Source organism: Camelus bactrianus, chromosome 3, assembly GCF_048773025.1.
Source record: "Camelus bactrianus isolate YW-2024 breed Bactrian camel chromosome 3, ASM4877302v1, whole genome shotgun sequence".
Lineage (NCBI taxonomy): Eukaryota > Metazoa > Chordata > Mammalia > Artiodactyla > Camelidae > Camelus > Camelus bactrianus.
This window is the reverse complement of record NC_133541.1, coordinates 41933796-41946926: the sequence shown is the minus strand read 5'-3', so window position 1 is coordinate 41946926 and position 13131 is coordinate 41933796. Positions and strand designations below refer to the sequence as shown.

Genomic DNA, 13131 nt, shown 5'->3' with positions numbered 1-13131 from the left:
AACTGCTGCCCTCGCTCTCATCTCACCTCTCCAGTTCCTGTACTCCGGGATGTAGTAGTATTTGTTCCCGAACCGGTCTGTGCCCACTAGCTCCTTCACTTCCTTTGACAGCGGTCTCCACAAGACGCGGAACAAATCCTGAAACCAACCCATGCCGCCCGAAGGCCCCCAGCTGGTGTCGGGCCAGAAAAAGAGTTCCGCCCCCACCGCTGACCCCGCCCACCGGCTCAGAGGAGTCCCACCCTCCTCCATCCGCACACCCTCTAATAACGGCACTCACCATTGGTCGGATGGCATCAGGCTTGCCCAATGGGAGACTCCGCTGTTTCAGCCCGCCTCCGAGTTCTGTCATGGCGGTGTCCGGTTCTCTAACCTGTGTGAAGGGACGGGATGCTAGGGTTTTTGTCGGCGCGACAAACGGGTTTGGACGACCCTCTTCGCCTCCAGAGAGTGGAGTCCACACGGAGGTAAAGAAAACCTTGCTCTTTTCTCTAATATGCCAGAATGTCTGGACCAATGGCTGTGTTAGCCTAGTCTCCCTTTCCCGCCTCATTATCACTCGCTTCCCAAACCACAGTCGGCTTTACACTCCTGCTCCGTGGCTTGCGAAAATAGAATTCCTATTATACACTTTCAGGCAGGTGGGGGCACTATAAACCTAAATGAGGATATTTTCGCTTTAATTTATTCTTTCTTCCTCATTACTTTTCCTCGTCTCCCAAGTAATAATTTTTCCCCGAGGATTCGTTCATTCAGTGAGTCGACATATTTATTGAGCTCCTGCTATGTGCCAAGCAATATGTTAAAGGCCAGGAGCTGAACAAAGTTTAGCATGACTGGAGCAAAGAATTTAGGGGAGAGGGCCATTTACAAGTGAAGTGGTGAAGTAGGCTGGGACTAGACGGGGAAGAGACTTGTGTGCTTGGTTAAGAGTATGAGGTGAGAATAAGGTGACAACTATTGCATTTTGTCGTCTGCTTGGAGAATGGATTGAAGTTCAGAGCAAGAGTGGGAGCCAAGTTACTAACTGTCTCAAGAAAAGAGTTGATAGAAGCCAGAGCCAGGCACATGACATTTGGGACCAAAAGGGTGAAGATATTTGAAAAATATTTAAGAAATAGAATCAACCAGCCATGGAAATTGGTTATAGTGAATAACGAAAAAGGAGGAGTAAGCAGTGATTCCCAGCTGTGTGCCTTGTATGGCAAGGTGAATGATGGTGACATCTCTCCCCAAAGGAGCAAGTTTTACTTTAATTTGCCCCGTATTGATTTTTCCCATATTGCTTTCAAAGAACTTGTGAAGATTTCACTTGGAGAGTGGAGGACACAGTTGCATATATATGTTTGATGGTTAGGAGAAAGTTAGACATCTAAATGCAAGATGATACGAGAAATGAGGAGAACATAAGATAAAGCAGGCACTATTTTTGGAGTAAGATTAGAGTTCAGTGATAAAAACCTGAAAAAATATCAACACTTAAGGTTAGGCAGAAGATGAGACTGCTAACAGACTGAAAAGGGGTAACCAGAGGGATTAAAGGAAAACCAGGGTGGTGAGTTATCATGGATGCTGAGAGAAGACTGTTTAAAGAGGGAGCCATCAATGGTGTCAATTGCTGCCCCCAAATCCCTCCTTTGCTCTCAGTAGTTCTCCATCCCATTACTCTGATTTATTTTCTTCATTCAATTTATTGCTATTGTATTATATATTGCTATTATATTATATATTTATTTTCTTGCTAGTATATTGTCTTCTTAACCCCTTATTCCCAGTGCCTGAAAGACAGTTTGGCACAATTTGTATGGTATTTTGTGTTCTAAGGTGTATTATCCTTACATTTTAGTATTATGCTTTTAGAATGAGTAAATATGTTTCTAAATAGTGCATGTAATTTTACCTAAATAAGTAAGCATTATTTTTTTTAACCATGTTTTGGTTAGTTTTAAGCATGATTAAGGTTGCATCTACTGCTGTCATCTTGTCCCCAGCCCCAGTTAGTGCACTGTTGACAATAATTCCTTTTCAGCTAGGTTATCCACTCTAATAAAAGCATACAAACATACCCAGAGATTTTTATTCCACTGACTGCAGGAACTCAAGCAAAATGTCATGTGCTGTCATCAGAAGTTGTCAGTCTGCTTTGATTACGTGGCTTGTTTCCACCAAGTGGTTCTGCAGTTCTTCCAAACTGATCAGCAAAGTAAACTTTGGATAATGGGTGAAGTTGTCTGTTATCTTAAATTTCAGTAAAAATAGCAGTACTTTTTTGAAAAGAAGCAGCATTATTTTTTCCCTAATATGTCCAGAAGTCTTATAGCAGTAATAATTTAAATCATGTGCTGAACAAAGTTTAGCATGATGGAGCAGAGAACTGGGGGGAGAGAGCCATTGACAAGAGACGAAGCTGGCAAAGTAGGCGGGGACTAGAAGCACATGATTTAAATTTGGTTTCTCAGAGTCTTAATTCCAAAAAGTTCCTGGTCTAAGGAAGCTACTAAATATAGCTCTTTAGCACAGTCAGAATTCTGTGACCTAAACCTCTTACTTCATTAGAAGAAATGAATTTCAAAATGATGAAAGTTTTCTAACCAAACTGCCAGATTAATCCATCTGTAAATGGATTTTATTTCCTCTATAAGACACACTGATTCCCTGAGCATACTTATCACTTCTGGTTAGAAATCTATACTCTAGTAATTCCACGCACATCTCTCCTACCATTGCTTTGTGTGCTTATCAAAAGTCAGTGTTTGTCCCTAATCCTGTTAATGCAGCTTTTACTTATTTGTTTATATTATTTTAGTGTGAGCTGATGAAGTATGAATACAAAAGTTGCTGTTCTTACAAAAACTGAATGGACCACTTTTGAAATACTCAGTGCAAACAAATGGCTTAAAACAAAGTGAGATATGACTGAGACAATTATTATAAAAGATTTGGGGAAAGTGTAAAAAGATGAAACAGTTTTTCTCAACTTTCCAGAATATTGAAATCACATAGGGTATTTGGAAAAATATTCATGATAAAGTTCCAATCCCAGGGATTATAATTTAATTGGTCTAGGATGCTAGGATTTTTTAAAGTGCCCAGGTGATTGTCATGTGTAGCCAGGGTTGAGAACCATTGCTTGAGAAAGATTCCACATTCAGTTACTTTGCATATGTCTTAAATTTTCACCCAACTAACATAAATAAAGTTAACATATAAACAAATTTTGAAAATCCCTGAAAATCATAAAATATATATAATATGGGTATGGTTTATAGAAGAAGATATGGCCCTCTGTTCAGCACATTTAATTCTTCTTCATACAGTTAGCAAATAGACAATCCTTGCTTTGCATAGTAGTGCATATCCAGAAAACTGATTGTGTAAGCTGAAACCTATACAGTGATCTTAATAACTTGTGGAGAAAATCACAATTCTTCTGTGACCTTTAAAATTTTTTTGTGAATACACCAGAAGACTGTCAGTATTTACAGAGAAATGAAAAAATAGTAAAGCTAATACTTAACACATTGTAATGTCAAACATTAGAAATGATACGAAGCGAAGTATATGTCTTTGTAAAAAGAAAAAAGAAAAAAAAATCCCAGCCTGTTAAGAGTAGTTTGAGCTGTGCTTGTCTTTTTCTCATTGTACAATTTACAATGCAAGTTGAGCTTCTTTTCTTTTCAATGTATCTTTTCTATACATTGGCTAATTATCACACTCCTTTCTAAATTTGTATCAGATCCCAACATTTTGTCCTTTTCATTGTCAATTTCATGAAATATCTCCAAGAGTTCTCTTAATGTGAAGATTTTTGCCAGTGTCACTTCCTCTGGGACATCTTCAGCCTTTTCATCACAAACACTTTTCCTCATTTATGTCGATAGGTTCACCTTCATTGATTTCCTCCATCTGCATATCTAGAGTTTCTAAAATGGCAGCAGTGTAGACATTCCTGCAGTCAGCTATCTTTTATAATTCCATTTATGTTCAGTTTGAGTTTCACTTCCAGCATTATCATTTTGCATTGCTTTTGTGCACTTTAATTTTGTTTGCCAGTTTCCTCAATCAGTTATCTGTTTTTGTGAAATTCCTTATGAGTTTATCTCAGGGGCACAGAGGTAACAAAACTAAACACTGTGTGTGAACTGAAAACAAATGCAGTGATCATCTACAGACTTTGAAAGAAGTCATACAAAGTGGTTGTTAATTATGATGTGCATATTATTTTTATAGTGTTTTGTGGACTAAAAAGCAAGTACTGAACATTGTGCTTTCTGCTATTACTCACAGTTGATATACCATGGTAACTGAACTTCATGTGTATCTATCAGACTATGCAAAATAAAGACTACTTGTGTATTTAAGTTAAAATAAAGTATTTAAGGTATTTTCTATTAAGATTCCCCTCATTAAGTGATGTTGTAGTTTAACTAAACAACCACACAGTCCTATTATATTTGAAGAAGAGGCCTACTGTAATTTGCCCCAGTTTCTTTTTTGTCCCTGGCCATGGGCAAAGGCATGAACACTGAAATGCAGTGTTTACAATTCATACCCTCCTTTTTTTATTTTACAACTTTATTGAGGGACAATGACATGTAATAAACTACACATTAAATTAGAATATATAATTTAATGAGTTTTGACATATATATACACATTTGATACCGTCACCATAATCAAGATAACAAATATCTGTAAGCCCCCAAATTTCATCATGACTGTATATAATCCCTCTCACCCTTCTTTCCATGTTCCGCATTCTTTCTACTCTGGAAAACCACTAATCTGCTTTCTGTCACTATTCATTAGTTTGTATATTTCAGAATTTTATGTAAATTAAATTTTTTTTTTATCTGGATTCTTTCACTCAGAAAAAAATTATTTTGAAATTCCTCCATCCTGTTGCATGCATCCAGTCTTTTTTATTGCTGAGGAGTATTCCAGTGTGTGGCTGTACCACAACTCGTTTATCTGTTCGTTTGTTGATGAGCAACCTAGTGGTTGCTCTAGGAATTATAGAACACCTACTTAACTTTTAATTTTCTAATTAGAATTAATATTTTTCTCCTTCATTTGGCATATTGAGACTTTATCACTTTTTACTTTCCATCATATATGTTGTTGTCTTATTTATTACATATACATACATTGTAAATTCCATTTGTCAGTGTTAGTTTTTGCTTTGAACCATCAACATCCAAAAGATTGAGGCAAATTCTAGTAGTTAACATTCACTAGGCACTTGCTATGTGCTAGGCATTATTATGAGCACTTCTTATGTTTCAGCTCATTTGATCTTAATATCCTCATCATTATAATGGTGGTTTACAATTATTGAATATCAGAAATTTCCTTCATCTTTGTATAAGTACTTGTTACTCATTTTCATTTATAAATGTTTTATTTGATTTACTTAATGTGCTTAATCATTGAATGGAGCATACTCATTTTGTATTTCCATAAGGCTTAAGAAACGTTTAAGGAAAAAATTTTTTAATCCTGTCATTTAAGCTTTTGCCCACTAGGTGTTGTCAGTTAAGTTTAAGTTATCAGAATTTAACTTTTTGTTCATGAAAATTTGTTTGTCTCTAAGTATCTAAATTAAAAATTAATAAAATACATTCTTTATATAAAGTTTAAGTTAATGTTTTAGGAGAAATTCTTTACATCCAATTGCTAATACTGTTGATATTTTAAAAATTGAGTAAGTTCTTTAAGTCTATAAATAGCTTTGGTATATGTTAGATTTAAGCATTACTTGGAATTTTTGTACTCTATGTAATCTTAGTGAAATAAGGACTTTTTAATATTAAACTACTTTCTTGTTGTTTAGTTTTATCTTTCTTTTTTCCCCTTTTAATTTTTATGTTTTAGGGTTTGGGGACTGGAGTTAAACAAAGACAGAGATGTTGAAAGGATCCATGGCAGTGGAGTTAACACCCTTGACATTGAACCTATTGAAGGGAGATAGTAAGTTTATTATACAATTATTATTTTTCTAAGTGAGATCCAGTAAAATCTTGCTTTCAGATTAATTTTATAAAATTTTATAAAAATTAATAATTCTTAATTATAGCATTTGCAATCTGACATTATTAATTTCAAATAAATACAGAATATTGAACCTATAAAATGCTGCCAAATAAATACTTCCAAACTACTAGATTAGAAATATATTTGTCGTTAAATCAACATTGAACTTCTTTTGGATGCAGAGAGCATGTACGTGCTAGAGTATGTCTTTAGGTGCTGTTTCAAAACATAGTTGTTGCTCTCAAGGAGTCTAGTAGGAAAACAGATACAGAAAGCAGAAGTGTATTTTGGAGAATAAAGTTTGAAGCACACTAAACTTGTGTTTGAGTTCCTCCTGGCTTTACATTTACTGGCTATGTGGCTTTGAGCAATTTATCTAACCTTTCTAACTCTCAGTTAGCTACACAATGGGAACAACAATACCTAACTAACAAGTTTGTTGTGAAGATTAATTGAGATAATATGTATAACATGGTTAACATAGGACCTAGCTTATCATAAGTGGTTTCCAATATGTTGTTAATCAGAAGTATTATCACGTATACTTTTAGTCCTTTCAATCCATTTTCCACACAACAGCTGAAGTGCTCTGAAAAATGCAAATCTGAACATGTCATTCCTCCCCCACTTAAAACTCATCTATGCCACATTACTCTTACAAGAAAGTTCAAAACCCTTCATGTGGTCTATAATTAGGACAAGTGTAAAAATAACTAAAGAAAAGTTTGTCTTGTCATGTTCTGTTTAGCATTTGCCTCCAAATTTTAATATTATAATGAAGTGTTATTATTTACATTAAAGCCAGGCTAGGTTTAATAGAATTCCATTTTTTATTTCCAGCTTTTGTTATGATCTCACCTAGTCATATATGGGAAACATGTACAGTGAACATATTCTTACTTTTCACACATGATTAAATCTAAAGATGACCAGTGATAATTCTTTTCTTTTTCCTGATCTATTCTAGTCTCAACATAACACATCCCAGTCAAGGACAGCTGTGGGACATTTGCTTACAAAGTAATCCAGAAATGATTAGTAAGGGATAGCTGATTTCTTTTGTTCTTGGGTGCTAGTGGAAAAAAATATTCAGTACAACAGCCAGCCTTTGAAATAGTGATTAGTTGTTTGACCTATAAAGTACATGAATCCAGTAGGCCATCAGCTCAGAGAGTCAGTGAGAAATGTGGAAAATTATAGACTATATTAAATGCATGTGAGAAATACAGGTTGAGGATATAGAGAAAGTATAGCATATAGAGAAAAGTCAAGATTCTCACTATAGTAGTTTCCCTGCTAGTAAAAATCTATTACTATTTATTTTATTGTTTGCTAACACTTGTATTTTGTGTTAAACACTTTAAGCTGAAAAGAGAAATAAAAAGCAAAGTGTATGTTTAATAGAAATTAAATACTGGTTTTCTTTTTCTCAAGAAGTTCAATTCATATGTAACTTTCTCAAAATACTTGTTAATATTTACCTACCACCATGAAAGCTGTAGTGATATCACTGAAAACCAGAATACCTATGTCTTGTAAAGAAGCATTTGTTTCCAAAGTTATGAGTTAATTTAAGAAGTCTATCTGAAAACATTTTAACAAATCCATCTACATAAAGTACATTTGCATATCACTCTTGAATTGTCCTTTACATCTTCTAAATTCTTCTGAGTTAATTTCATGCATTTTTAGTGCAGCGTTTTCTTATCCATATAAAAACATGAAGCACTATCTTTTACTGTGTTCACTCAGTTACCTTACAGTTAAGTAACATCATTGCCATCAGATACTTCAAAGTCAGTTAATTTCAATAATGGTTCAATTTTTTTCATCCAATTAATATAATCAAAGGAAAGCTTTTGGAAGTCATTCTGGCAAAGATGAAACACCTGACATTATTGTAAATACCATTTAAATTACATTTAAAATTTCAGTGTTGAAACAATTCTTTGTTTTTGCATAGATAATACATGTAGTGCTATGGTAAAAAACATATTTCACAAAGTTCAAATATGAAGGAAAACATTTTTGGAATTGGTTGTAGTACACATGTAACTCACAACTGTGTCCAAACAAATTGCACCATTTTATCAACCAAAATAAAAGCTGTAGTTGTTAAAATTTACAAAGATTTCTCTATGTATACAATTAGAGTAACTGAACCATGAATTATTTGTAATGAAGCTAACGCTGAATATAAAAAAAACCTTCAGCACAACATTACTTACTATCTTTACTGCCCCACCATGAGATTTAGAACTGTTTGAGCAAAGACCTTTGAAGAACTACTTGTAAATTAATCTAATTTTTCTACAAATTGATACTGAATTTTTCTTAAATCTATAAATCAGTGCTCTTTGGACATGCTGCTAGTTCATGAATCCTTTGTAACTGATTCACAACAAGATAAGAAGCTTGTACCAAAATGTAGATCTAAGCACTAAGCACACAGTTTAGATGAGCTGACTTTTTTTTTTTTTCATAGCAAGACTTTCTCAGTGAAGAAAGAAGTGTGTTTATTCTGGCACAAGTTCCTTATTTTGCACTTTAAATAGCAAAGAAACTGAATATGACAAAATAAATAAACAATATACAACACTTAAAACAAATATAAGTGATCAAATATCCTCACAGACCACAAAATATGATGAATGGGAACAAAACACTGATAACTGCAAGAGTGGTATCAGCATCTGGCAGAGACAATAAAAACTAATGGGGCATCTGATAAGATTTGATAACTTCAAAATGAGCAACAGTTGAAAGCTCAGCAGGCCAGTCTGACAACAGCAGGCAACAACTCTAGTTGTTCAAGGCATTCACAGTCAGGCCTGAAGGGGCTGGAATAGTCTAGGCCCTATAATCTCTCCCACTAATCAGCTAAAGATCCCCTAATAGACAGAACCCTACATTGAGGAGAAACTGCTTGGACTAGAATCCAAAGTGCAGGGACAGTAGAAACAAAGGAAAAAGATGGGTCAGATAAAAATTGGAGCAGTGAATAAAACCAGGAAATCTCTAAAGTAAGTTGCCATAATTTGAACATCTCATTTAAGAAAGAAGAGGAGGATGTTCTAGAGATGTAAAATTTTAATGTTATTATAAACCAAGCCTCCCTTTTAAAAGAAAATTAATTTTACATAAAAAGGAGCAAAAGAATAGGATTATGGTCAAAGTCATTACAAAATTATCTTAATAACAAAGAGGCTAAATAGAGTAATTCCCCTATAGACAATGTAGTTATGCCAGAAAGATATGCCCACAAAATAGATCAGGACTCTAACCTAGTGTTTTAAAACTGGCTAAAAGTTAGTTTAAAAAGATACAATATATGAAAGAAAAACATAAGTTAGAATCAGAAAAACTCAGAAATGAGATGACCAAACTCAAGAAAGAAAAGTTTCAGAAATGAAGACTAAAACATAAGGAGCACAAGCAAGTAAATACAAAAGGTAATACCTTAGAAATAGAAGTTAGAAAGAAGGAGACATTTAAAAATCAAAAAGTGGAGAAAGGAGAAGGATTCAACAGTTATGGATATTTATAGAAGACAGGCAGAGAAGATCCAGCATCCATATAACAGGAATTTCCAGAGAAGAAACCCAAAGGAAGAGAATGGAATAAAAACTAAACTATAATCCAAGGACACATTCCTAGAATAAGTAAAATCTGAAACTACATATAAAGGAAAGAAAATCATACCGTAACCAGACTTTGATTTTGAGCTGTATACTCAAGAAATGAAGTTACTTATCTAAGATGTTCAAGGAAATAAAATGTGACTCAAGGATTTTATATCCAACCAGACTGATTTTCAAGTGTGAAAGGACAAATTATGAGTAACATACAAGAATTCAGGGAATATTGTTCTCATTAGCCCTTTCTTAGGAATCTACCAGAGAATAAAATCTGAGAATTAGAATGAGACAGCTACATCACTGATGGTGAGCAATAATATTAGCAAATAGCAACACTTTATATAGATATATAAATATTTACATATATATAGATAGATCAATATAGATAAATTTGTAGATCTGTGTATCTTTCCTGCTAGATTGTAAACTCTGGGGAGACAGGAACCATGCCAGTCTTGTTCACAGTTGTATTAGCATAATGCCTAGCATATTTTAGAAGCTCGAAGTTGAAGGAGTTGAATAAATGTGTTCATAATGGAAGGAAGGAATCTAACACTTATTGATCCTTTGTTTTTTGCCAGGCAGTATAAAAGGCCTTTGCAGATGACTTCATCTTTATATCAACTTTATGATTTAGGTGAAAATGTCCCCCTTTTCACAAATAAAAAAACTTAGGTGAAGGAACTTGCCCAGGGTCAGATAGCTAGCATAAGTAATAACTGGTCTGTCTGATTCCATTTTCATTTGGCACAATTATAATTAGGACATTTAAAATGACTTTTTAATATTTCACTTTCTTAAGTAAGAAATATCTTTCGCCATTTTGTTTCTATTGTCCTTTCTTTTTGGAATCATGAAGGTAAATTTTAAATGATCACAGATTGAATCTTTCTGCATTCATTTTTCTACAAATATTAGATTAAAGTTTTTTAGTTAATTGTAGTCTATACTAATGAAGATTTACTCTATATTAGTGGGTATAATAAATTTGAGTGTTTGTAAATCAGTAATTTTCAGAAATATGTAATCATAAATAAAAGACCTACATAAAATGATAAATTAATGTGAACTTTTTTATTATTAGCATGTTATCAGGTGGCTCAGATGGTGTGATTGTGCTTTATGATCTTGAGAACTCCAGCAGACAACCTTATTACACATGTAAAGCAGTGTGTTCCATTGGCAGGTGTGTATTAAAAATGTAATTCATGAACTTATGAACAGTTGAGTATATTTTGCATCAAATGCAAAACATGAAAATAGCAGTCATATAATGTCTCAAGCATATTGTTTAAATGATGTATTTACATGGAAATACCTTGACATTTTCTAACAAATAATAACTGAAGTTCAGGTACAGCTGTTTTTAACATGTGACTTCCCCCAAAACACTTGGGTAGCAATTTGCAAAAGAACTTTGTTTTAAAACTTTTGATTATGTTATTTTTATTCTACACCTACATAGCATACCTCAGTAACTAATTTTAGTTTTTAGTACTACTTAGTAGTAGATTCGCTTGAGTCTTTCAGCAAAACAGAAACACAAATTAGATTTTTCAACTGTTATTAATAGAACAAAAAGATTAACAGCTAGAAGCCATAAATGTACTGGCAGTTCCTCACTGAACACACACACCTGTCTTACCTCTCTAACTCAAAGCAGCCTAACTTAACATTCTTCCCCTTGTCTTGGAGTTTTTTTGACTATTCTTTACTAGCTTTCCAGTCTTGAGAGAATTATTATTTTTTTAAGTTTCTAAGAAAGTGTTTTGTGATTTTAATTTGTTCATAGTCATCACTTAATTCTTCCTCGTCACCTGTGTTTTATCTGATATTGAGCAGATCTGGAATTAACAGAGAATAGGTGTTGAGAAAATGCTTTCAAGGGGAAAAACTTCATGAACATTAATATCAACAATCACTCTATAGTAAAGCTCTCTCCAAGGAACTAGAATAAATGTCTAAGTCCATGGAATATTTGTGAGGAAATTTACTATTATTTCTTGGCTCTGTTGCTTTACTTTGGAAGTACAGATTTAGAAAACTATTTCTCTGAGCCTCTGACAAAACTATTTTGTCTTAGAAGAAAATATACTTGCTCTGTCGTTCTTGTAAGGTTTCTGTTAGACTTAAATGAAATACTGTCTTTTAAAAAGTACATTAAAAACTGTAAAGCCACTATGTAAATGGGAAGCAATACAGTTATAGGTACACTTGGTACAAAACAAGACATCACTGCAGATACTTTTGAACTTGGTTTCTAAGATATTTACACTATTTTATACTCTCTCTCCATCCCAACCAAAAAAACAAGCCAAAAAAAAAATTTAAATTCTAAAGTGTAAGACAGTTACTAATTCATTTTTATCATATTTTATGTTAGCTAAGATTTTAACATTGTTTAGTTTGTTATATAGCAAAATAGTATTTTCATATATACCACATGCATTATAATGTTATTCCTTGAGTGGCTATGATTTTCTTTTCTGGTGTGTAAAGTCAAGTAGATGCTTAGAGCATCAATCTTACTTTACTATAACTTTCTTCTTAGATTCAAACTCTCGTTCAAAAGCATGACTTTGAATGTAAATGGGCATGTAGTAATCATCTTTACAGAATGAGTTAAAGTAGCATTTTTACATCCAAAAATTTTATAACCTAACTTTAAAATACAATTTTGGTAAAAATCTTTACTAGCATGCCTTAGACTGATTCCTGATATTTATTTTTGCTTTACTTAATGTGTTTGTTTTTGAGCACCAAAAAGATTCCTTTCCATACCAAAATTCTTGTTAAATGTGAATAACAGGTCATACATAGCAGAATAATATATTTTGTCTTGTTTTTAAATTTAAATTTAAAATAAATGAGTTTTTATGATCACTGCATTAAAGATTTATTTAAAATTGGCAAATCTCTGGATTCTTAGGAACAAATAGAAATCAATTCTATCTTATCTTAAGCAGAAATTTATTGAAGAGATACTTAGTTTATCACTAAATATACTGGCAGGAAAGTGGGAGAATCAATATAGAAAATGAGTAAAAAGCAAGAGAAACTAGGATAGAGAACATAGTCAGGGTCACACCACAGAAAAAATTTAGTTTAGGTTCTACTACATGTTACCAACACAGACTCTCAACTCCACAGTTATGAATAATTGCTAACTATTCCTAGTTTTTTAGCTGAAGTTTCAGAGTCCCAGACAGGATTGATGAAGCACAGGACACCTGTTCATGCCCTGGCTGCCAAGAACAAGGGAAAGAGAATATGTGGAGTCCCTTGCTTTCTGTAACAAGAGGCAAGACTTTGCCTTTCAACAAAACAAAGGGGATTTCCACCAAAAAGGAGGAATTTGGATGCTCAGTAAGAAAAGGGCACATGTCCACTATAATCCACCCATTTGGCTGTCCAGCATCCATATAATCTTCCCATACCTACACCTACTTTAAAAAAAGTT

At 33.6% G+C, this 13131-nt stretch overlaps 2 protein-coding genes across 5 annotated transcripts in view; one reads left to right on the top strand and one right to left on the bottom strand.

Moving 5' to 3' along the window:
- The window catches only part of NDUFAF2 (NADH:ubiquinone oxidoreductase complex assembly factor 2), a 153577-nt gene extending 153370 nt beyond the window's left edge, over window positions 1-207 (bottom strand). The window contains exon 1 of one of the 2 annotated variants that reach the window (XM_010966257.3): window positions 27-207. In XM_010966257.3, coding sequence (XP_010964559.1) covers window positions 27-153 — 127 coding nt within the window. In that variant the 5' untranslated portion in view covers window positions 154-207. The remainder of the gene's footprint in view (window positions 1-26) is intronic. The other variant, XM_074358768.1, reaches the window with a different exon arrangement.
- Window positions 208-330: 123 nt separating this feature from the next.
- Window positions 331-13131, top strand: part of ERCC8 (ERCC excision repair 8, CSA ubiquitin ligase complex subunit) — a 63460-nt gene continuing 50659 nt past the window's right edge. For all 3 annotated transcript variants that reach the window (XM_074358734.1, XM_010966258.3, XM_074358729.1), the window contains exons 1-3: window positions 331-467; window positions 5875-5970; window positions 10756-10857. In XM_074358734.1, the coding sequence (XP_074214835.1) occupies window positions 391-467; window positions 5875-5970; window positions 10756-10857 (275 nt within the window). In that variant the 5' untranslated portion in view covers window positions 331-390. The remainder of the gene's footprint in view (window positions 468-5874; window positions 5971-10755; window positions 10858-13131) is intronic.